Raw genomic sequence first — 24941 nt, 5'->3', positions numbered from 1 at the left:
GTAACCGATACAGTGACTGGAAATGAACCAGAGAGGTTGTTAGTCAAAAGAATCAACGAGATAAACGAGAGACCTGATGAAATTCCATCAGAGATTCAACCAAATGAAGGAACTGTTACAGAAGGCTCTGATTGAAAACCAGCAGGTCATGATGAATGATGTATCTAAGGATTCAAAGCGGCCTAATGCAAATATTCAATTAGTACATAATTCACAGGCTGAGGCAAATGGAAACGCACAAATCCTTTAAATACGATACGGGGAGGTAAAGTGGGAAGTTGAGATGATAAATATAAAAAATGAACTAAGAAATCCAGTCTATCCTGAAGTGCCAAGTCTGATGATATGTTCATTCTAGGAAGGGGAGAATTGGCCACTAAATAGACCTTATATACTTTCGATTCTTGCTTCAATACCTGAATTAAGGTTGATAGTTTCGGCTGATTTATTATTGGTGGATTTTATCCACCAACATAGTTACGATTTTGTGAGACTAGTAACTTCCCCGTTGGTTAGATAATTGCTTATTGAAGGAATCTGAGGCATTCCAAAGTAAAGGCTTCATCTGTTTCCATTTTTATTGCCAACCACTTCAGTTAAATTAAGTGATGTGTATGTTAATAATTACATAAAGGCATCAAGGGATGAAACGGCTATCCCACTGAATGAAGAAAAACAGGACTGGAGATGGTTGGCATTAACCCTACGTGATTCAATCAACAGGTTGAAGTTGGGGAATCCCCTCTAGTCCACAAATCTACTTGGAAGCTGTTGAGTTGGAACTCCAGGGGCTGTTAACATGTATTACATGAGGAGTCTCAATGGAGATGGAGTATTTTTTTGTCTTGAGTTTATTTTGCTCCAGGAAAAATCGGCCACAGACAAGTTGGGCTGGGAGGGATACTCGGTGGAGGAGATATGTGCCCAGAAAGGCCCTATGGGGCGTCCTAAAAGAGGCTTAACCCTTGCTTCTAAAGATAACTTTTTTTTTTTAAACCGGAGGGTGGAGCAATTCACAGTCCATGTTGGCAATAACCTTTAACGTGGGGACTAAAAACGGTAGTTACCCGTTATTAATTAACATATATTGGAATGCCAATGTGTTTACCAATCGACAGTTGGAGAATGAGTTGGCTGCATTAGGGGTAGAGATTGACCAGTGGCTTTATGACCATCTTGGGGAACGAATAATAATTCCTGGGGACCTGAATGCTGACTGCTCGGTGGATAGAGCAGGAGGCGATGAGTTATGACAACAGGGATAACGCTATCTCGAAGTGGCAACCCCAAGTTGAGAGGTATCGTTTGGCTGAATTTTGGTGAATTGATCCACAAGGAACATTACACCTGGAAAGCCAGGGGCTACACTTCAATAATTGATTACATTTTTATATCTGCTAAATGAGCTAATACTAGTTCCAAGTTCGTTGTCAAAGGTCCCGGTTAGTGACCCTTGTATGTTAATTTTGGACTTCGCCAATAAGGTTGAATATGCACAAATAAGTAGTTACAACAAAGGTGTACAGATAAGCTCCAAAGGGAACAAGATTAAATGGACATTTTAAGCAAACTGGAAGGTTCACAGCTGCGATGGTTCGGGAGTATGACATGTAGTAGAGTACACGCTTGAATACATATTCAGTACAAAATTCTTCTACAAACATTAGTATTGCTATTGGGGAGAGACAAATGGCAGACACTGGTATTGTAAATAAATTAAACACGAGAGGTGCATAATCGTAAAACGACTATGCAAAAAAGAGGTGCGCAGATTACTAAAACAGGGTAGCCATGATCCTGAAATTAAGAAAAAAGATGAAAAGAATTAAACAGTCCTATAAAAACTGGCTAATCACAGGAGCAGGACAGCCCAATTAGATTGGGAAGAGATGATATAAAGCAATGAGGAGTTTCAACTCATCGAAATTTTGGCAGCTAATTAATAATCAACTAACTCAGAAAGAAGTAGCATTGAATCCTATTTCAGCGGAAGCATAGTTGGGGCACTTTTCAAACTTGTAAAGAAGGTAACATTTATCGACGGGGGTGAAAATCCTAGTTGGTCCATTGATTTGCTCTGTAGAGAAGGTGAGGGGACTAATGATTAAAGCAATGAACTCTGGGGCACCTGGACCGAAACGTCATGAAATCGAATCCTCTCTACTGGGCTAGCATTTAACGATGTATTGTTAACAAAGATCATCCCCCCCCCCCCCCCCCAATCATAGTCTCAATTGTGTTACCAATTTTCAAAAAAAGCCTCCCATATGGTACCAACAGGTTATAGCTCCATTGCCGATCAAGATTCTGATTTTTGCATCAAAGGTATTAATAGATGTTCATGACTGGATCTTTCACATTCTAGATTGTAAACAAATGTTTTTTTTAAGAAAACGGTGGAACCGATTGCGGGGGATTGATGCTAAGATGTTTACAAAGTAAAGCTATGAATAAGGGTTCAAGGTCAACCTTTGTGGCATCAATGGACCTCAGTATGGCCTTCGACTTAGTTTTTTCCATAAGTGACCTTGGGATGCCGAGACATCTATTAGAAATGGAGATAGCACTTTATAAAGACACAGGACTAGTAATATGGCTACATTCTGAGGGGCATCTTTCACCAGTAGGTGCGACCATGAATGACCTCAGACAAGGGATTAGTATTTCCAAAATTGAGTGACATCCGTATATCATGGATAGCGTTTGCTGATTTTTTTTATTAGACAACAGAAGTGGGGCTACAAAGGCTTGTAAACGAATTTGAGAGATTTATTTCCGAATTGCATCTTATCGACACAACCAAAACCATAATTATATGCATGGGTAAATTCAGTAAGCGGCATGACGTTTATACCTGGCGGTGTGAAGGGAAACAAATCCACTGTTGACGTGATTTTAAGTATCTTGGTTATTGCTTCTCGGGAACGGGATCAATTACATTAATCAAAAATCAGCTGAAGGCAAAGATGGAAATCACTCTAAGATAAATGCGTCTGATTGAAAGAAAATTTGAAAAGTTCTCGATTTAAACCTTTAAGAATTTTATATTATAAAAGTAGTCCTGAGGATAATATATAGATTGGAGTTATTCGCAAGACTTCCTTTAAAGGTTTGGAGGGTATAATATGGAAGGACATTCTTTTCTTTCTTTCGAAGTGTATCCCAATCGAGTTAATGAGATATTAACTTGGTTTTCAATCATTAAGCTCTATGGTAATAGGGAAAAGACTGTTACTATGGATAAAATGTATGTTGCACAGGGAAACTGATTTATACGAGCATGCTGGTAATGATTTATCCTGCGCATTCATGAATATACTAAAAAAAAGAGGTGGATACCACATTAATGGATTTGGGGCTGGCACGCATTACATTGTTAAACCAAATGAGGTTAAACAAATCATTTGGGGGGGGGGGGGGGGGCGCGATTGGGCCAATACAACAAATGTGGTGGCAAATTCTAAATTGTATAGTCTGGCTTCCTCAGTGTGGACATTTATTCCAGAAATGGAATGTTACTTTATCAAATATCCAAAGATACAGAATTCATTTGTGTTTTAGAATGAATGATGATCACCAATCAAATTAGGAACAATAAAACTGAGGACTGGAAATGGTGTAGATTTTGTAAATGTGAGGGAGTTGAGTAAACAGTACAACACATTTTACTTCTCTACCCGGCCTTGTTAAGTCAAAGAATTGCTTATTTTGCACAATTTGTTTGTTCAACTGCTTGTGTCGATGGAGAAATAATTTGGAATAGACTATTGCACGAAGGTACTACAACTGATTATACGTGTGACTACTTCTTGAAAAACGTATGCGGTCTCTGCTAAAATGCACACTTGTTAATAATCTGGTCATGATGATAATTTACATTGTAGAAAGTTCAATATGTCTATGATGCAGAAGATTTTTTTCCAAAATGCATTCAAGGAAAATTAAAGTTTAGCCTATTGCAGAAGTATGAAATGTGATGATTTTTTTTTTTTAGGGAACAGGTAATGAGAAGACATGTATTATGTGGTTTTATGTAAACAGAATTGTGTGTCTTTTGTAAAGGTTTATGATAAACCAACACAAATTAAAAAAAAAAGTAGATCCTCTTTAGAGATGCGTTTTACTTCATTCACAAGGACAGTAGTGATGCACCTTGCAGATTCTGAGGTTACAGAAAGGTTAAGGGAAGGAAAAAGGTTAAACGGGTTCTCTGGGTATACTTGAATCTTCCAATGAAGTCTAGACAAAACCTTTCACAGCAATAACAATCTAAACACAAGTTATCACCTCTGAGGGACAGAAGATATCAGTCACTGGACTTGAAGAGTCTACAGGGAGCCAGTACAGCCAATGTCAATTGGAGCACAGTCTACGGAACTGAGGCACTTCGTAGTTAATAAAAGTTTTGCACGAAGTAGTTTTGTAGAAAATCACTGTAGGGACACAAGCTGATAAACTAAGGTAGAGCTGAAATAAACTCTACAAAAGTAGCTACTGCAAGGCTCAACTGTGAAGAGCAAAGCTAAAGACACTGAGGTAAGTACTCCACAGTACCTCTTGTTTGAAGAGTGGTCCTGCTAGAGGCTTCTGTCCCGTTGCAGCGATGCAGATCCTGGGTTCCTGACCTCAGTCGTAGGGACAAGAGGGAGGACATCTGGAGGAGTCCTGCTGCAGCAATTTGGAGGTCGGCGGCATCTACAGGCTCTTTACGGATCACCGGCACTTTATGATTTCAGCGCGCCGTAAACGGCACCACTGCAGATCTTGCATACCGTTTGGGCTTCCTTCTCTCCTTGAGCCCTTCACTCTGGTGAAAGGTGATGTTTTTCAGGTCAAATGTAGAACACCTCTGTTGGTGAATGGAGGAGGGGGGGATCAAAAGAGAACCCAGGCAGGATTCCAATGTGGTACCATTTTTACACAGGTGAAAGTTGTCATTGATGTAGCCACATGACTAACGGGCTACTCTTTCTGGGAGAACTTAAGGGGTACCTTTGGGCTGGCCATACTTTGCAAATTATAAGGACATTTAAGGCAAGGCAGATCACATAAAACAAGGCCACTTTCTCAGGCTTTGATTAGCCTGGCCGAGTGAAAAACAAGTCATAAAGTGAACAAAAAGTAGATGGGGCCTTCCAAATTACACATCCCACCTCTGCAGTTGCTAGGCAGAAGTGAGGCAGCTTTCTGTCTGATTGGAGAGCGTCCACCTGTTTGAATGTTGCAGGCACATTCTGTGGTAGGGCTGTGGTCTTTCCAGCATGAGGTAACAGACTCTGGAGCAGTATGTTGACTAGTGAAGCCAAGTTTCCTCAATAGGACAATCGGATTGGTGCCAGGGGACTGTTGTGACGAGCACAGACTCTGCCAACCAGCACAAAGCAGTGCCTTCTCGACTAGGAAGAGCTACCAGAGGGGGTTCCTTCACTTGGATTGGTCTAACCAAGCAGTCTGAAATCCGCCTCAGTGTCATTCCTTCCTTGCTCAGCGTGCAAGAGTAATATGCAGTATTTTGGTAATGTTCTCCTGGAGCTGGACTTCTTGTTGCATGGCTGCAACCTAGCTTTGTGGGTGCAAGTTTCCTGAGCAATTCCATAAACTGAATATTTATTTGACCTGGCTGCTTCTCTTTACCACAGAAGGCAGTTTGGGCATGTCCACCTGAAGCTATACTTGCCATTGCATAGGTAGTGAAGCCTGGCCATAACGGCCCTCTTCTGGGGGTCCCCCAACCACAAAGTACTGGCAATCTGTATATTTAAAAGAACATTTGTTTTTCAGTACGTACTCTGACCTTAATTCTGTGGCAACACTGAAGACTGTCTTTTAAGCCACTTTTCACGTCACTTCTATTATGTGCCTGAGCCGTAGATGCATTTACACTGCCTTAGCTGAGTGATTACAATTACCTACCTGGTCACTGAATAGGATGGGGCTGGTCTTAAGAATTGGCAGTGCCCTATAAAGGTAGGTGAAATGAAGTAACTTCTGTACTCTTCTGAACATTTCTGAAATAAGTTTTATCACAAGTTGCATCAAGCTGTTAAGTAGGGAACTCACTGGGTCCCATCACCCAGGCTGTCTTCCTTCGACTGACACTGGGCGGAACCTCAACATACACTCGCACACTAACATTCCATATTAGCACTCCAACATTTTCTCAGCTCATGTATACACTGACGAGCACTATACAACAGTAGGCTTGTAAGTTTTGTTACATCTTTTCCCCACTTTGGGTGCTGTTAATGTGTCCCTATTTAACTATGTGGTTAGAAAGAGGGATAACCTGTTTTGAGCTAGCAAACAGAATATACATGCTATTAGTTTATCAAATGCACACTTGAGTAAAGTATTTTGTACTTTTGTATAGCTTTACTTACTAGTTTGACTGATGGTACCTTCTCTGGAGTTTAATACTTGATGCATTGCTGCTTTACCATTGAAAGTTTGGTTAGACCAATTTTGGTTCACAAAGCTGGCTTCTCAGAACCCCCTTCCCAGGGTAGGTTCAGAAAAACACTGAAGATTCACCACCTCATAATCTGATATTCAGGGTGGACTCTAAATATAGTTGGTCTGCACATGGCTTTAGGAATGTGTGTAAGAAAATGGATATAGCTTGTCGGCATGCCACCCTCCGTTACCTACCCATCCCCTCATAAGTACGTCCTATATCCAGTACACATGTTCTTGTGTGTATGCTACTGTTCACAATCCGCTATTAAAATATTCATATGGCCTCAAATGTAGTTGTATGCTTTACTCATTGATGAATCTTTGAAGTGCGTTAAAAATCCAGTATTACGTGGAAGGCAGTAACTCGTTCAGGACTCAAAATAAGAATGAAAAAAGAACAAACTTAATGGCAGTTTCCTTATTCATTAATTCATAGGAAGCAGATTACCAACAGGTATGTTGTATTGGCTGTATTTCTGCAGTGAATAACAAATGTTTAGTTTAGGTTTTTCTTAAGTGGTGTAATTGTTTCTTTGGTATAGAGGGGCCACTTCAAATTTAGATTTCTGGGTTACGCTATAACTCCGACAGGGAGCCATGGCTTACATTAAGATAGGGATGCGGCGTGACTTGGATAGTGCACACCAAAGTTTTGGTTCACGAAGGTGATGCTTGGGGCGAGGTCACTTTGTGTGTTCCCTTCTTCAAAAACGCATTCCAGACTTTCTCAAGGAGTTACTATTGCTTAATGAAGAAAGCCCCTCTGCCAATAATGTGCATGCCCTGCCCAGAGGCTCCTACTATACTATTGTGCCTATTTTATTAAAACCTTAATTTGCAAAGAACTACTTTAACCACCCGAAGCGGTATGCCAGGTGGCTGCCGAAAAACTGCTTTGTTTGTGGTACCCGAGGGTAAGGAAGTAGTATTTTTGCTGACCCTAATACACAAACCAATAACGGCTAGATACCTGATATTTTATATTAATAATAAAGGGAAATGTACAAAAACGTCGAACTGAGACGGCCGAAAATGCCGACTTTTTTCTTTTTAACCCCTTCCTTGCACCATATATATGTGGGTGGGAGGGGTTAAGTGTATAATAATATCGGGCGGGGGGGGGGGGGGTTGCGGGGTCTCCCCTGCATATATGTGGTGTAAAGGGTTAAAGTCTGCATTTTCGGCCGTCGCAGTGATCACATAGATCCCAAATAAAGTTGTCTTAGGATGTTCACCTTCTGGATTTGTCATGTACACCAGGGGTCTCCACCCCTTGTCTCGCCAGATGGCTATGATTAAAACTTCAATTGGCTCTAGCCAGCTACTGATGAGGCATCATGAGATTCCTAGTCCAAACAAAGTGACTGCTGCAAGCCACAGCCGTACAAATAAAAGCAAAGTACTTTCAGGGCAAGTGATTTCCTCATTGTAACCTTTTGTCGATCGAAGACGTTGGCTGGGATCACAGACGCCTCTTAAAGGTTTCATGTACTGATGTATTTGGGCAAATCCTTTCTGACGGAGTGGACTTGTGCATGTGCTAGTAGTACTTCCGTAATACCTGACATAAGCCGCTGAAACCACAATGATAGTGATTTGTACTTTTTTACATTGGGCATACAGTGCCCAAGTCGTGTAAAATGGAAATCTGATCGCAACACCTGACGACAAATGATTTCTATAAAAGTCAGAACAATGTGCGCTTTAAAAAAAATGCATTTTGGTTGTGTTAAACTAAAATTGTAATCCACTTTCTCATTTCAGAGTATGAGAAGGCAACGGAATGAAGTAGTTGTGGAGCTGAGAAAGGTATGTTTGGTTGAATCATTGGAGTAGTAAACATGTAATGTAGTGGTTACTCATTAAACTTTAAACCGTTCATTCGGATTTTTTTTATGTCGTTCAAAAATGCAAGTGTATATATGTGTATGTGTATGTGTATATGTGTGTGTATGTATATATATGTATATATATATATATATCGCAGACTGGATCACATAGCTGTTCATTAAACCAGTTTTCCATGCCACAGCCCACATTGTCACATTGTGCCGTTATTTGGGGGGTGGGTGGGGGGCTGGAATCTGTTTGTTTCATTGATTGAGCTCGATGCTTTACTTGCCCTATGAAGGTGTTTCATAAGCGACTAAGCATGACCCACTTTTTTAAAATGAACTTCCCTGTATCAAACTATTTTAGCCACTTCACTGATGGGCTTTGGCGATAAAGCAGGCGCATTAATAGTTGTTGGACCTCCCTGCCCCCAAAAGGAAGCACTTTTCTTGTGTTTATTTATTTTTTGTCTGCCATTCTGTGGGAACTTTTTATATCTCCAATACTTTTTCCTTGGAGTCCTCTTTTTCTCCAAGTGTCAATGGCATCTGTAATTTACTTTTGCAGCACACAGCACCTTTTGTGCAGCGTTGCTGGGAGCCCTTTGGGCTTTCCTTTCTTGTGTGAACTCGTGTCCCAACGGTAGAGGGGTACGTTTTATCCTTTCTACATTTTAACTTGTATGATCAGCACACGCCACCTTTAGTGGAGTGCTGAGGGGTTACTATGTATCCTTTTTCTGACTGCTCCAGTAACGTTTCTGTTAGTGACAAGCACACCTGAATGGCTGGTGGCAGTGGATGTGTTCTGCCAGCTTTTTGTGTGATGTTGGTTGATGGAGGTCCCAGTGACAGAGGTTCACGTTGCATGCACCACATTGGTGTCTGGGGGGGGGGGACGGCGATGTTGATGCAAATTTGCGCTATAACATGTATTTAGAGAATGGGAGATGTTACTTTTAGTGTTACTTTGTGCTTAAGTTGATACATTTTAGATCTGCACGTATGTACAGCAAGATGAATGTCAAAACTGCCAATGAAATATTAACATGATATAGGTACGGTGTGCCATGTAAGCGCCTGGAAGTTGAGCAACGCGGAGCTCCACATGCAAGGAGATTTGCAATGAAGAAACGACTAAAGTGGATACAGTAGATTTAAACATGCATGCACTGACCTACATACATGGGAGGGGGTGGGGGGGGGTCTTAAGGGACATATGGTTGGGGCACCATTTACAAATCTGTATGGTGCATGATCTTTCATAGTTTGAGCAGGCCCTGCAACCAGGGTTTGCCCTGTGAACTCTGTGTGACTGGGAAAACTGGCCCTCAGGAGGGGAAAAGGGGGAGGGGGGGCGGCAAGTGAGGGGAGCCCCCAAAGCAGCCTTCCAAGGCTTATGGTTCAGCCAATGGACCTCTCCACGAATGACTATCAAGCGTCCGTCCGTACAGTCATCAATGCTGGCGGCGCTCGGCCTAGCACTCCATTGTTCCTGCCACAGCTGAGGGGCATAACCATGGACATCCTGTCAACTCACCACACCCTAGTGACGGAGATCCAGCAGAGGTTACCAGCAGCACCTGTTGTATCGCAGGCCCCTGACCAACCTCTGTAAGAGGAAGCGTCACCCAGTGCTGCCTGCCGCTTCAACCTCCTCCACCATGTCTAGACCGACTCCACCAGCGGACCCAGATATGGACATGGCCACGGGAACCAACGAGGACTTTGTCACGTCGGACAATGAATCACTACACCTGGACAGCCCTCAGTCTCCACCGAGGTGGGATCGTTCCACTCGATATCCAGGGCCTCCGAGCTGTTCCACCTGGAGCCTGTGGAAACCAGGAAGCAGGGGTTCCTATATCGGCGAAGAGTCCAAAAGGCAGACTATCAATGAGATACCATTCTGGGCGACATTTGGGAGGAAGGTCTAACCCTCAGAAGAACCCATGCACTGCTCCAACCAAACAAGGCAGGTTGAAGAAATACTGAGTGCTGGACTCTGCACCCTGGTGCTTGTCTCCGGTGTCAGCTGCCCGCGAGGAAACGTTCTGCAAACCTGGCTTCTGCACCATCAGCAGGAGTGGTTGAAGGCCACAAACATTCGCCAGGACGTTCATGCGAAGGTGCTGAAGATGCCATTCGATGGTGAAAATCTGCTCGGGAAGGCGGTCGACTAATCCCTTCGTCATAGACTGATCCGGAGCCGGCATTTTCCCTTGGCACTCTACAGCAGCATTGCTCTTTGTCTTTTCGATCAAGGGGGAACATTGAGCAGATCATCCAAAGGATATTCCGCACCCTACAGGCAACTTCCCTGATCCTCCACGCGGGATGCCTACAGAGGTCCCTCCCAGGCATGCGGTTGCAGAGGTCACCGTCGCCCACAGGGCAAACCTGAGTTCCAACACAGATGCCGTTGTATTCCGCTGGTTCCCCGTCAGGAGCAGCACACAGCCACATCCCCCTTCCCCCCCCCTGCAGCTCCTTGAAATGGGAATTGGAGCTAGTTCCCCAACGGCTCAGTCCATTCCAGATACTTACTGGTCAGACAGAAAATTGGGGGGGGGGGTTGGAGGCCCATCCTGGATCTGCGCCATCTAAACAAGTACCTTAAGTCGCAAAAAAATCAGGATGGTCCCGTTGCAGCACGCGTTCGGCCAACTGGAGGAAGAGAATTTCTTGACGTTGTTGGACCTAGAGGATGCGTGCTTCCGTGTGTCCATCCGCAGAAAACGTCAAAAGTTCCTACGGTTCGTGGTACAAGGCCAGCACTACCAGTTCAAGGCCCTACCATTTAGCTTGAAATGGGCCCCAAGAGTAACAAAATGCCTAGCCCTGGTGGCGGCCCATCTGTGCCTGCAGTGCATACACGTATACCTGTACTTTGTCAATTGGCTGATAAATGCCCGCTTCTGGGAGCTGACTGGCGAGTACACGTAGACCAGAGGTCTTCAAACTGTGGGGCGCTGCCGCATCCCAGGGGGGGCGCCAGAGCCCAGCATGAAATGTAAAACAAAATAAAAAAAATGTTTTTTTTTTTTGTTTTTTTTTTGGTTTTTTTTGATTGGAGGAAACGGGAAGGGGCAGCTCACATAGTCAGCATAAAACAGTCTTAGGCACCAATGAAAAAATGGCCAGCAGTTGCAAATGGATATTCAGTGTTTAGTCACAGACTGTTTGAATAGTACCCAAGGGGTTGTTTTTTGTTCGAATGTAAACAAATGGTGTTATTTAAAGAATACTTATTCTGCAACAATGGTCAAAACTACTAGCTGCATAGTGAAGTAACTCCTCAAACTGGGCCACATTGGCCAAAAAAGTGGCCCATTTTTATTGGCCTACACTAGCATTTTGCATTTTTGGTATAGGCCAGTCCAAGCCTGCCGGCTCATCCATAATGGGTGAGGGGGTATCCAACCACTGGCCAACTCGCCCATTATGGAGGAGCCAGCCCAGTGAAACACTGAGCACTCCCTCAGCTGCTTTTTCCAGCTGAGTGCTCCTGGGCTGGCTAAACTGTCAAAGGGAAACTCTGTTTGCCTTTGACAGTTCATTTTCCCCAGCCGCACATGATCACTGAGCCATGCAACGCTGGGGGTATTTTGCTTCACCAGCCTTGCATAGCTCATTGGAAATGGTGGCTGGGGCACTGCATGTATGTGCAAGGGCGTGCTCCTACGCCTCATCGCACATAAGGTCAGAGCAACCTGGAGCAGGGCATTCAACCACGCGAGGTATGTTTATGGCGATTTATTTTTTATTTAAATTTGTATGGATGTGTGTATGCTTGTGTTATGGGACTGGTGGGAGCAGGAAGGGCGTCAGCACTGGGATAGTGGCAGGAATAGGGTGGGGAGAGCCCAGGGTCTGTACTGGGAGTAGGGTGCGGTGATGGCACGCAAAAGTTCATAGCAATTTCTACTTACTGTCCATCTGGCACTTTTGGGGGGGGGGGGCGGCCTGCCCAAACTTTGCTTAGGGGGGGCCCAGGCCACAAACGTTTGAAGACCACTCACGTAGACTGTCTGGCTACTGATGGAGCTGCAGTTCTCCGTAAATTATCCGAAGTCCCGCTTTATGCCATCACAGAACGTGCTTTTCCTTGGCACCAGACTCCGCACAGTGTGACTTGCCTGGCTTGGCCCTCGGAGGAGAGGCTAGCAGCCACTCAAAGGAAGGTACAACGTCTGTCATTGGTGAAGGCCACGGTGCGAGCCATCGAGTCATTGCTGGAAATTTCGTCCTACATCTAACTCGTCTGTTGTTGGGGAGAATTCTCAAAATGTGCCAATGCCCTCTATCTTGGAGACTCCCAGCTCTTTTTGCCGGACTTCAGGACTTTTAATTTCTAACCTGGAGAGACCTTTTTCCCACTCGCATGTATTTTCTTCTGTGATTTATACTGTTTCTTTGGACTTTGGAGTCTGACAACTCCATAGACCTCATCTTTACATTGTGACACAAGGCACCTTCAGTGTAGCGGCACAGGGAAGTCTCTTACATTTCCCAAGGCTTAACTACTTTCTCTTGGTTTACCTATAGTTACCAAGAGCAGTGCAGTGAAGTGAAATTGACTTTACTTACATTTTGTAACTTTCTATACCCAGAATGCACTAACTTACAATAGGGTGCTGAAGGGGTTACTTAGTATCCCCTTTGTCTAGTTTCTCATGTAATATTTGTGTTACCCTTTCCACAATTAATGGCTGGTGGCAGTGGTTTACTTTTTACTACCATTGTGTGTTTTTACCGCGGGCTTCAATTGCAGCCTTGGTAAAGCACCCATAGGTGCCCATTTGGTCAAAATGAACCCAGTCGTCCTTTTCACCATTTCTTGCTGGAAAGGTCCTTCTTGAGATTTACTCTGCGCGCCAAGCCAGGTTTGGTCCCTTTGTTGGCTTTGTCTTTGGCGGGTTTCACGGCTGAAGCCCACCTCTGACGCCAGTGTGTCTGGCAGGGGCAGGAAGTGAGGGAGGTGCCCGAGACTCCCTGTGCTCCATCTCCTAAGTGACAGGAATGCACTCTTACGTGATTGGCCTGCTGGCTGTCCTTGGAGGCTTGGCTTGGAGGACAGCCACCCTGCTGTGTGATTGACAGCTAGACTGGAATGAATGGGAGAAACCTGCATAAAAGGTGAGGCTTTTGGCATGGAAGGCAGTCGACCACTGGAACGAAGGAATCTGAAGAACTTGGAAGAGACACCTGTTGCAACTCCTGGACCGTTGGTTTGCCCGGTGAAGCCCAGCTACTGTGCTGAAGCTCCAAATTTTTTTTTGAGTAGAGAAGCCTTGCAAGGACGACTTCTCCCCTTGAGTTGGTGGGACCAATCGACTCAAAAGTGAACTTGTTTGGACATCCTCTTGGAGCTGGCTGTACTTCTGCTGCTGCTGCTGCTGTTGGAACCGAAGTGCCAGGGAGAGGAACACCAAACCGAGTGAATCGCTTTTAAGACGGACCCGTGCTGAAAGAAGATCCCAGGACTCCCTTGAAGCAGGATTGACGAAGCCTGAGCCACCTCAACAAAGTTCTGCACCCCAGATGCAAGGAAAGTCCAGAGTGGTATCGGTGAGACCGCAGTGGTGCGATTTGCTATAGACATGAGGAGCTGTAACTGCAAAGTGCAGCTGAATTGAAGTTTGCCCATTGCTACCGCTGACCTTCAAGTTGTGCAGGAGTCCCCAGACGTCCTCCCTCTTGTCCCCACGACTGAGGCCCTTGGAACAGAAGGATCTGCAGAGCTACTCAGGAACAGAAGCCAGCTGCAACCATTTCTTCTAACCAAAGGTACTGTACAGTTTAAGAGGACTTGCCCCTGGTGGTGTAGCTCTTATTTGTCCTCAGTTGAGACTTGTCTTGGTTAACCTTGCAGAGCTGTGTGCAGCTTTACCCCTCCCAAGCCTACCAGCTTGTGGCCCTTCAAGTGTAATGTCTACAAAGTTTTCTAAAAATGTTTCTTACTTGCAAAGATATTCCGCTCACCTAGACTTTGTTCAACTAACATTGGCTGTCCTGGCTCCCTGAGAGACTCTTCTACCGCCGACTTTGTGCTTTTGCCTTTCCTCCAGGAGAGGGTTAATTTATTTTGCATCGGGGGAGGTTTAAAAGTACTTACCAGTTTATGTATGATTTGTTAACCTTTGTTTTAGTCTCTATCTAACCTATGCACCAAACTCTGTATTGCTCTAAATGTACCATAATCAATGTCCAGCGTCCTAGCTGTTTAAGTCACCTGAGGGTGTAGGAAGTGTCTGTGTGCCATCCCCAATAGGTATCATCTAATTAGAGAAACTAAGTGGTTTGAAGTGTATTGTTTTGCTCCTTTCTGAAGAAGGCTTATGACTGTTAAATTAATAATTGTTTAATCAAGAAACCTTGAGTGTAAGAGTTTATTTGAATAATTGTCATTCTCTGTGTAAAAGTACTGCTCACAATGACCCCTCTTGAGATGAGCCTGGCTGCTCGCCCACACCAACAACCTGTATAGTACAGACTTGTACCAAAGGTTGGGTTACCGATTGCCGGGAGAACAAGTCTCTGTAATCCCCCAAAGGGCACTGCATACAATATTGCCTAACATCCGTCTTTGCAGGTTTCAGATGCGACCCTCCCGCAACCCCGGCCCCCAACCTACAGAAATTCTTGGATGCACGTTGGATACAAATGTCTGAGTTTTGCGGACAAGATCCCTCAACGAGGAGGTCTGACGGGCGATGGAATGGTTGGGGGGGGGGGAGGAGGGGTACGCTCACACATCGCCCAGGGGGGGTGGGATTTCAAACCCTGCCATACCAGGAGAGGGTCACCACAGACGCACCACTGGAAGGTTGCGCGGGTGGTGAGAGGGAGGGCCAAAAGACCTCTACATCGAACACCTTCGTGTTAGGTCCACCGATCTATAAGAGTACCACTGCTCTTAACATGACAACAATTAATTAATTTCCCATGCCTCATCAAGGACGGAAACCTCAGACTTCCCTCCAGACTACCTACTTACAGCCAGCCCTCACTCAAAAATAATTACAATAAACTCGCTCAAACTACTCAGAAAAATGTTCCGATTAAGAACTCGGCTGTAAATAAAATCTGATAACCAAAACAAGATCCTCAAAAAGGGTAACCTCGGTGCCACTTTCTCCAACGGTTCTAAACCAATGATCAAGGGATCACTAATAAATACTCGGTCTATGATAGCCCACGCCACTGGTACAGCTGACATCATCCTAACTGAATTTTTTTACTTCTTAGCAGTAACAGAATCCTGGCTGCATGCTGTTGCTGGCACTTCTCTCCCACTCGCGGTACCAGACAGTTGCTCTATCGGTGGAGCAGACAAACAACTCCGGAGGAGGGGGTATTGCCATTATCTCTAAAACCAGTGTAGACCTGAGACTAGCCACTACATCAGCATTGTCCACTGCTCTCAGCCAAGTGGCCAATATCTCACATGTACTATCGCGATTCACATGATTTACAGACCCCCCCTCCCCCCGGGGCCATAGGCTCATTTTAGGGAGACATGACTGCTATCTGACTATTATTACCTCCTCGCAAATGGTAATACTAGGTTATTTCAACTTGGGTTTTAATGACCCCAAGGACCACCAAGCATTAGCACTACCTAACATCTTTACTGAACATGGATTCATGCAAAAAATGACCCAACCTATGCATGAGAAAGGGAGGACCCTTGACTGGGTTGCAGACCTAAACTGTAATATCTGTTACCGACCTCCTACCCCAAACATGGACTGATCACCACCTTTGCTTTGCCGTGCCTAACTAGAAACAAAACATTACTGCAGATGCGATCATGTCACATGTGATCCCTACCCTTAACTCTCTGCAGAACATCACCAACCCTAATGTACTTGTGAATATTTACAATTCCATAATGACTAAAGCAGTAGACCATCACCCCCCTGATAAATGCGCAACAGTAAAGAGCCCACTTGAACTCTTGGTTCACCCCTCAGTTAAAAGCCTTACGATCTGAAAAAAAAGAACTTTAAACTTAACACATTCCATCCTTGGAGAACAAAATCAACCTGGCCAACCTTACCACCAAATACAAAGCAGAGATCTGTACCAAACGTAGCACATATAATAACGGAATAAGCCAAGCTAATTCCAGTACTAAAGAGCTCTTCATCTTCAGAGCAATGAAGACACCTAACCGCCCAACCCCCTCCACCCGACTCGAGCCTAAAAGACGACTCCTACATCCCGTCCCCTTTCCTCCGTGCTTTTGGGACATTCCGTCCAGCGGGATGGGACCAGAGCACTTCTGTAAAAAAAAAAAAAAAGAAAATCAAATTGAAAAATGCGTCCTTCTCTTTTTACGCAGTGCACTGCATGTGGCCATAACCCCGCCCTCCTGAGGTCCGCCCTGCGCATCGCCCTTCAGTCCTTTTTCTTTGCATGGTCGGGGGTGGCCGCACTTGCATCACAAAGAAATTTTTCTTCTTTCCGTTGTCCTGCTCTCCTGCTCCGGATCTGCAGTCGTGTAGTCCTCAGTCCATGCCGGATCATTTGGGATTTGTATCTTTTTCCTCTTGCGAACTTCGTTTCGCTAGGGCGGATCTCCATTCTCTGTGTTTGGGACCGGATCACCGGTGGGTTCTTGTGTTTCTAATGCAACTCCCTTTCCGTCCGGGCACTTCAGCGTCGTCTTCGTCAGTGGGAGGAAGTCTTCCAGCATGTTACTCTACCACGTTTTAAACTCTTCATTGACGGAAAGAGACGCCTTACTTTTCAGGGCAGCCCGGCCAGGGGACACCTTCCTGGGCTTTTCCAGGACTGGGAGGGGCTTTAAGAGCTCTGCTGCCAGGGTTTCCCCTGAGGTGCCTCGCAGGCCTAATAGGTGTATCAGGGTTTTCTCAGAGGGTTCCCACGAGGGGCCTGCCGACGCCGGGTTATGATCTGAGGTTCACGTTCACCAATCAGGTGCTATTAGTCAGTACAGTCATGAGGCATTGGGTACCAGCGTTCGCGCTGAGGTTTCCTTGTTTGGAGCTTCCCATACAGACACCGGGGTGTGCCCTGAGGCCTCTGAAGCTTTTATGTACCGAACCACGGTTCAAGGCCCCTCTTGGGGAGCTGTTCAGACCGGACTCTGTTCTGAGGTTCCTCTTTGTGAGGCTAAGGTGTGTACCAACAGAACTGAGAGACCTGTCAAGGTCTTGTCTGTGAGGTGGATTCCTCAACATTCCCGTGCTCGCGGTGATACTGGTTCTGTTGAGGGGGCAAAAGGAGAGGTCTCTGACTAACTCCTCTGTTACAGGCTTTGCAGAGGTTCCGCTCTTGGAGGCTAATTCAAGGGGCAGGATGTCCAGTAAACATCTATGGCCCCATAGTACCGGCTCTGCCGAGGATCCTTGTGTCAAGGCTAAAGTTTCGATCAAGTCCCCTGACCAGTCTGGAGATGCCAGACTCAACACACATGTGACGCAGTTCTCCTCAGATGTTACCAAAATGGTGGGCCTTCCCACGTGGTCTCTGGCGGCCATTTTGGATTCTTCCCATACACCCACCCTATTATCGACGCTGGGTGCTAGGAACCTTCTTTTTGGTGAACAACCGTTTCCACTAGTCAGTGCAAACCCGTTCCTGCCATTCTTATGATTGGTGCGCTTGGATGCCACTACTGCATACAGTCTCGCTTCCTGGCAGGATCTTCGTCAGAGGATGGTTTTTTCGGGAAGTTTCAGAGACTTATGCAATCTGACCCCATGAGTGAGTCCTTTAAGGGCCTTTCTTGTAGTTCTGTCACGAGGGTTTCCAGGAGGTGCCCCAAGAGCCTAACGGGCATGCCGGAGATTCCGCCGATGGTTCCGACGGACCTGCCAGTACCGGACATTGTTCAGAGGTTCACAGTGCTAAAGTTGAGCCCAGTTCGGCTGGGTGCTGGGATACCAGGGTTCACCCTAGGGGCTCTGTTTCTGGAGCTTTCCCCGCTGTAACCAGGTTGAAACCTGAGGTTCCTCTTGTGGAGGCTGAAGTCTATATCGACAGATTTGAGAGACCTTCCCAGAGGGTCTTGTCGGTGAGGTATTGTCCTCAACTGTCCCACGCTTAGGGTCATGGTGGTACAGGTTCTGTTTGGTGAAACTTTGTGATGCTGCCACATGGGCTTCTATCCACTCCTTTGTTAAACATTACTCCCTAGATACAATCCATGGTCAAGATATGGCCTTTGGTAAGGTGGTTCTTTATTCTGCCATCTGATTGGGTACTCTAAATTCTTTTTCCCGCCTCCATTTTCTGGTACTGCTTTCGGAGTCTGTCAAAGATGTGGAATATGTTGGAGGACACAGTCCATTTGAAGAACAAGTTACTTATCAACTTGTAACGTTCTTTCGATTGGATGTTCCTCCAACGTATTCCACATTGTCCTCCCAGCCTGCCCCTCTGAAGAATTTCCTATGCGATTCCGCAAGGCTATGTGCAGCTATGCAGGCATTGAATATTTGCAGGTCACACGTTATGGAGGGGAAAAAAATAAACTGGCTACGGGTGCCGTGCGTCCTATTTATAACATCCGGTGACGTCCCCCTCGACGGAGGCCTTTGAGGGACATCAACCAGACACCATCGACGCAGGACGCCCTCTGCCGAAAGTTTCCAAAGTACACCACTGTGGACATTACATGTCAAAGATGTGGAATACGTGGGAGGAACATCCAATAGAAAGAAAGTTACCAGTTGGTAAGTAACTTGTTCTTCTCCAGCATGGATTCGCATGTAAAGCCTCCCTCTGGCCCTTCTGCTGCTCTTCTTGGTCAAACTGCCACTTTACGTTCTTACCAAATCTGAAGGTGGCTGCCAGAGGCTGGGCTTGGGGAGAGGACTGTTATTGGATGGGGCCAGTATGACCCAGAGGACAGTGATTGGTTTAGAGGAGAAATGCAGTTTTGTAAGTGAAAGTGAAACCGTTTTTCTTTATACTGAGGATTCCCAGCCTGAAGACGGAATATTCACAAGTATGTGAATCCATGCGAGACCCATGCTGGAGAACAATACTCTGCTCTTAAAAAAAAATAAAAAAATAAGATTCATCCTGCCGCAGCCCTTCCAGACCATAGTGACCCTTCTGACCTCCTACATAGATTTGTGGGGGTTTGGGGGGATGCTGGGGATGCTCTCCTGACAGGGCTTCCTGCTGTTCACTTGGCTCGCCTAAAAACAGTCCACAACGCTGCAGCACTTCTTATTACAGGAGCACGGAAATTCTACTGATTACCCACATCCGACCCGAATTACATGAGCCTCCACCCCAAGCGAGGATTCTGTTCAAGACTGGATGCATCTACAATGCAGCCACGAGTAGCACACCAGAATACCTGGCGACTAAGCTCCACATATCTGGTGGCACACACTCCTTGTGCAGCAAATTGACTGGTTTGAGTTGCAAATCATCCGCGAAGTGATGACCTGCAAATAATCCTTCTCTTGTTTTGCACCCACTCTCTGGAACTCTATCCTGGTGTTAGCTCGGAATGCCCCCACAATTCTCAATTTTGCAAATCTCTCAAAACATAGCTCTTTCAACACCCCTGACCAAGGAGGAATTCCAATGGACTTGCATACAGATGCAGACCTCACAGTACTGCGCAAATGTTAAGATGCCAGCCCAAATGCCGGCTAACCACACTCTGTACAGCGGTCTGCTGCTCTTGATCTAGGTGCACGCTTTAAACCAAAATATGCATGTAGATTAAATTACATAAAATCTGCAGTGTGCAGAAGATTGGTGACAAGGATGAATATGCTCCTTTAAATGATTGAGGAAAGTGCTACAAGTCTGCGCTTGACAAATGTATATAATATAAGCGCTCTGGAGTCTTATTTTTTTATTTTATATTTTTTTTACATTTTCTGACACGAATATTTAAACTCCCCCTCCCCCGCCCCCCCCCCCCCCCCATTTTAGGAATGTGAACATTAGGTTTTATCAGGATGTGCTAGTTTTAGATTGAATTGTAACAACATAAATGTTAGTCTATATACAAATTCATGACAGAGTCTCTCTTGAGACGGGCTCATCTATTGAGTCCAGTCCTTCACCTCACTATTTGCACAACTTATTTTTCAACATGTTTTTACCTATGAGCCTTGTTCAGTTTGAAAATGTTTGTATGTTTGCAGCGTCTTGTTTCCATCTGTGTTTACTGTTGGGGAGAATTTTAATTTTTGTGCTCCATTCCTCCCACCTTAGAGACTCTCAGCTCTTTAACTGGACATTAGGACTTATTACTTTTAAACCCGGGAGTGAGTTAGCCCTTTTTCTCACTCATGTGTTTTGACCAGATTTGGATTATGTTTCTTTTTGTTTTTGAAGTCTGCCATACTCCATAGGCATCTACTTTTTGTATGGTGCACACTGCACCTTCAGTGCAGTGTCGAAGAGAAATTCTTCAGATTTCTCATAAGGTTGAAATACCTTTTTCACTTTACTATTGAAATTGACTTTACATAAAATGGTGTGTGCTGGACCTACAAAGAGAAAAAGGGTAGAGTGCTGGGCGGGTTACTTAGCAGCCCCTGTTAGGACAGTTTTTCTGAAGTCCAACTAAGGGCTTAGTAAAACAGTTCAACTGAGGCAGTACAAGACTCCACTCTTGGTATAAGGCTGTACCACCGGAGTTCATGATAGCGTAGACCGAGCAGCCAGGCTTATCTGAGGAGGGAGAGAGGGCTGTAGAATCGGTACAAGTGAAATTGTAATACAAATGATCCAAAGAAACACGTAAACACTTTGTATTGTAAAACTAAAGGATTTATTTAAATACAGGTAGGCCCAGATAAATCTAGGGCTAAGTAAGCACTAAAACATTATATGAAATCACAGTATAAATACACAACAACATACTTGAAAGTACACAGACCCAAGTATAGACCTTATTTGAAATACCTAACGGTAGTTTTAGGGAAGTCCAAAACTTTTCATACACATTCAGTATAGGTCAAGCCTATTCTTGAGAAGTAAAAACCAATGTTTACTTTTTACAATTGCATTCAGTAATGCAAGGGCAGTAGACCCTTCCAGTTGTATAATTAGTCTCAGTACAAATCACTTAATCCGTCAACTGGACAATATACTTTTGGTGAATAGTGGAACACTTATTCCAGGTGCAGTAAAAACCTATAACTACTTTTGTGATAAGTTATTCTAGGTAAGTAAAACCTAAAGATGTAATATATAATTAAAGGGGCTTTTGAAATCGGGGAACCCACAGATTGAGGTAAGCAGTAACTCTTGTAATTTATTTTGAATGGCACACAGCTAGCACAAGGTAAGTAAAACCCACATACTTTATTAACCTCACAATGAAGGGGAAAGTAAAACCCAATGTCACACTTTACTAGGTAGGCAACAACCTAATGTAGACTTATTCTGGACAGGCTAGCAGCAAGTCGGGGGAAGCAAGACCCAGTTGGGGGACACTCCTACAATTCTCCTCAAAGGACTAATCTGGTGATACCCACACTTTACTTTTGGGAAGAGGCACAACCTAATCACAGGAGAGTAAAATACCTTCACATCTACTTTCTATCAGACTGGCAAAACAGTTGCTAAGGAAGAAAAGATGTGAACCATACTGTTAAGAATACTGCATCACACATCCAGGATCAGTAAGAATTTTTGTAACTGTTCACTCTTAGAATTAGTTACCAACCAACTCTTTACATACAAGTAAGTAACTTTTAAACATGTATTTTCTTTTCTAGGCAGAAGTCCCAATACCTTCAAAGTCTTTCCCTTATTCTTGGAGCTTGTGTTCAGTGGCAGGGGGGGGGGGGGTCACTAGGACTAGTGACCAACAGGCAGTGTCAGACTAGGTTCTTTAGTAGCAAAAGTCCTCAGCAAGACTGGGCAAACGGGTGAGTACTTTACTTCAGAGTTAGAAGAGGGTCCAGGGGCTTCGCAGAAGACGCCCTAGCAGGATACTTGCAGTGGGACTGGGTGCACTGGATGAGAGGCCTCCCCATCGCAGAAAACAACCCACAGCTACACAGAAATCCTAACAGGATCAAGGTAAGTACATACCAACGCCAACACAGTACCTCAGCAAAGAAGATTTTGCAGCAGGAGAACTTCAGGTTCTGCAGCCAAATACCCGGTCAGTGGATTCCTTGTCAAGGACCTCCTCTTTGTCGTACCCTCTCCAGACCTTTGGATTCTCCATATGGTCTCGGTGCTCTCCCCTTTCTCTTCCTTGCTCATTGGTGGAACCTGATGGGAAGTACTCTTGGCATATTTCCCATCCTATAGGGGCATCAATAATTTCTACCAGAATGGCACTCATGGTACAGGGCTCGGAGCCCAACTGCCTCTTTCTTTGTAGGCATCTTCAGTCATATCAGTTTCTCCCTTCTCCTTGATATGATATGGCATTTGTAACGCGCCTATACACAAGTGTTTCAAGGCGCAACGAGGCAGGGAGGGGGAACAAGGGGAAGACGGACAACGATCCTACTAGGCCAGGTGTCATTTACATCGCGCAGCGGGAAGGGGAAAAAGTGCAAGGGGAGAGAGGGGGGGGGGGGTGCAGTACAATGTAAGTAGAATAAAATAAATAAATAGGGCCAGCTGGTGGCAAGTGCAGGCAAGTGCTGGGAAGGGGGGGCTGTAGGGATACAGAGACAGTCCCGCAGTGCAGGGGTTGCCAGGGAGACACGGCAAGTGGAGAGTGGCTGGGCCCAGGACCGAGGTCGGTGAGAGTGGCCCAGTTGCAGTTTCAGTGCAGTTTCAGTGAAGAATTAAGCAGGGGAGAGTGGGAGCAGAAGCAAAGAGGAAGGTTTTGAGGTGCTTCCGGAACCAGAGATGGTTCTCCTCAAGTTTCAGGGAGGCAGGAAGGCTGTTCCAGAGGGAGGCCCCTGCTGCGGAGAGAGATCTACCCCCAGCTCGTTGCTTCGAGGAGCGGCTGACCCTGAGGGAGTTGGAGACGGATGAGCGAAGGGCTCGGGAAGGAAGATATTTAGGAAGAGAGAGTTGAAGGTATTTAGGCCCCAGGCCCCAGAAGGCCTTGTGGACAATGCAGAGGGTTTTGAACTTAATCCTCGCAGCCACTGGGAGCCAGTGTAGAGATTTCAGTCCTGGAGAGATACGGTCCCTGGGCTTGAGGCCAAGGACAAGTCTCGCAGTTCTGTTCTGGATGAGTTGCAGAGGGCGGAGAGTGGAGGCAGGCAGATTAAGATAGAGGCTGTTACAGTAGTCCAGCTTCGAGAGAACAAGGGCTCGGGAGACAGTGAGCTTCTGGGGGAAGGAGAGGAAGGGAAGAATACCTCTGAGGAGGTGCAGCTGGTAGTGTGACTTCTTAGAGACGTCCGATATATGAGGAGAGTGTGGAGTCGAATATGACCCCGAGGTTTTTTGCCTTGCAGGAAGAGGGCCAAGAGAGGCTGGCCAGAGAGCTGCAGGGAAGGAGGGAGTGGGTGAGCCGATGAGTAGAATCTCAGTCTTACTGGCATTAAGGCAGAGATCATTGGCGGCACACCATTCCTGGATAGCAGACAGTCGGAGATGAGGGAAGGAGAGGAGGAGGCCGAGGGTAGCCTGAAAATGAGCTGGGTATCGTCCACATAGCGCTGAAAGTTAGGGCAGAGAGCGGCGATGCGGTGGGCAAGGAGTGCCAGATACTGGTTGAACAGCCAGGGAGAGAGAGTAGATCCCTGGGGGACACCACAGGTGGAGAAAAAGATGTCAGAGGAAGGACCCCAGTTGGACCTGGGAGGATCGATTGAAAAGGAAAGAGGTCAGCCAAGCCAGAGCCTGACCAGTGATACCCAGGTTGACACGGAGATGGTTGAGCAGGATGGCATGGTTGACAGTGTCAAAGGCAGAAGAGGGATGGAGCAGAATGAGAACACACGGAGTGTTGGAGTCGAGGTTCAAGAGCAGGTCCTCACGGATGTTCAGGAGAGCAGTTTCCGTGCTTCTGGCAGCTCTGAAGCCAGATTGATGGTCATGAAGACTACCAACAGATTCAGCATGGAGGTTAAGCTGGGAGATGGCCAGTTTCTCCAGGAGCTTGCTCAGGAAGGGAGTGGTGGAGATTGGGCGATAGTTAGCCAGGCAGGAGGGGTCGGAAGAGTGTTTTCTAAGAAGATGGTGCACAAGGGAGTGCTTTGGGGGGGATGGGAAGACTCCAGAGGCGAAGGAGTGGTTGCAAAAGTCAGCCAGGGCAGGAGCCAGGGAGTCGATGTGGTCCTTGATAGTTTTGGAGGAACAGGGGTGAACCTGTTTAGACGAGACTTTCATAGATCAGACTTGTCTGGAAACCTCGTCAGCAGAAAAAAGGGGAAAGGCAGAGAAGGAGGAAGGAGGGGTGGCTGCAGAAGGGCCAGAGGAAGAGCCGGGAAGAGAGGGAGGTGATAGAGTGGGGACAGGATGTCCTGAGTTTTAGAGATGAAGTGAGAGGCCAGTGCAGTGCAGAGGGCCTGGGAGGGGACCGGAGAGGTAGAGACTGCAGCAGGGTTGGCAAGCTCCTTGCAGATTTTAAAGAGTTCGGCCGAGTTGTTAGATGCCGCAGAGATGCGGGCTTGGATAAGGGCTCTCTTCTTGGTGAGAACGGAGAGACTATTGCCTTTGGAGCAGGCGGCAGGCCTGCTTGTCAGTTGATGAACATGAAGTACGCCACTTCCTCTC

General features: G+C 45.7%; 1 protein-coding gene across 1 annotated transcript in view; it reads left to right on the top strand.

Annotated features, from left to right (window-relative positions):
* The window catches only part of KPNA4 (karyopherin subunit alpha 4), a 422537-nt gene that overhangs the window by 25227 nt on the left and 372369 nt on the right, over positions 1 to 24941 (top strand). The window contains exon 2 of the mRNA XM_069618469.1: positions 8221 to 8265. Coding sequence (XP_069474570.1) covers positions 8221 to 8265 — 45 coding nt within the window. The remainder of the gene's footprint in view (positions 1 to 8220; positions 8266 to 24941) is intronic.

The sequence above is a fragment of the Ambystoma mexicanum genome, chromosome 10 (genome assembly GCF_040938575.1).
Source record: "Ambystoma mexicanum isolate Mex_15411 chromosome 10, UKY_AmexF1_1, whole genome shotgun sequence".
Taxonomy (NCBI): Eukaryota; Metazoa; Chordata; class Amphibia; order Caudata; family Ambystomatidae; genus Ambystoma; species Ambystoma mexicanum.
This window is presented reverse-complemented; position numbering and strand designations above follow the sequence as displayed.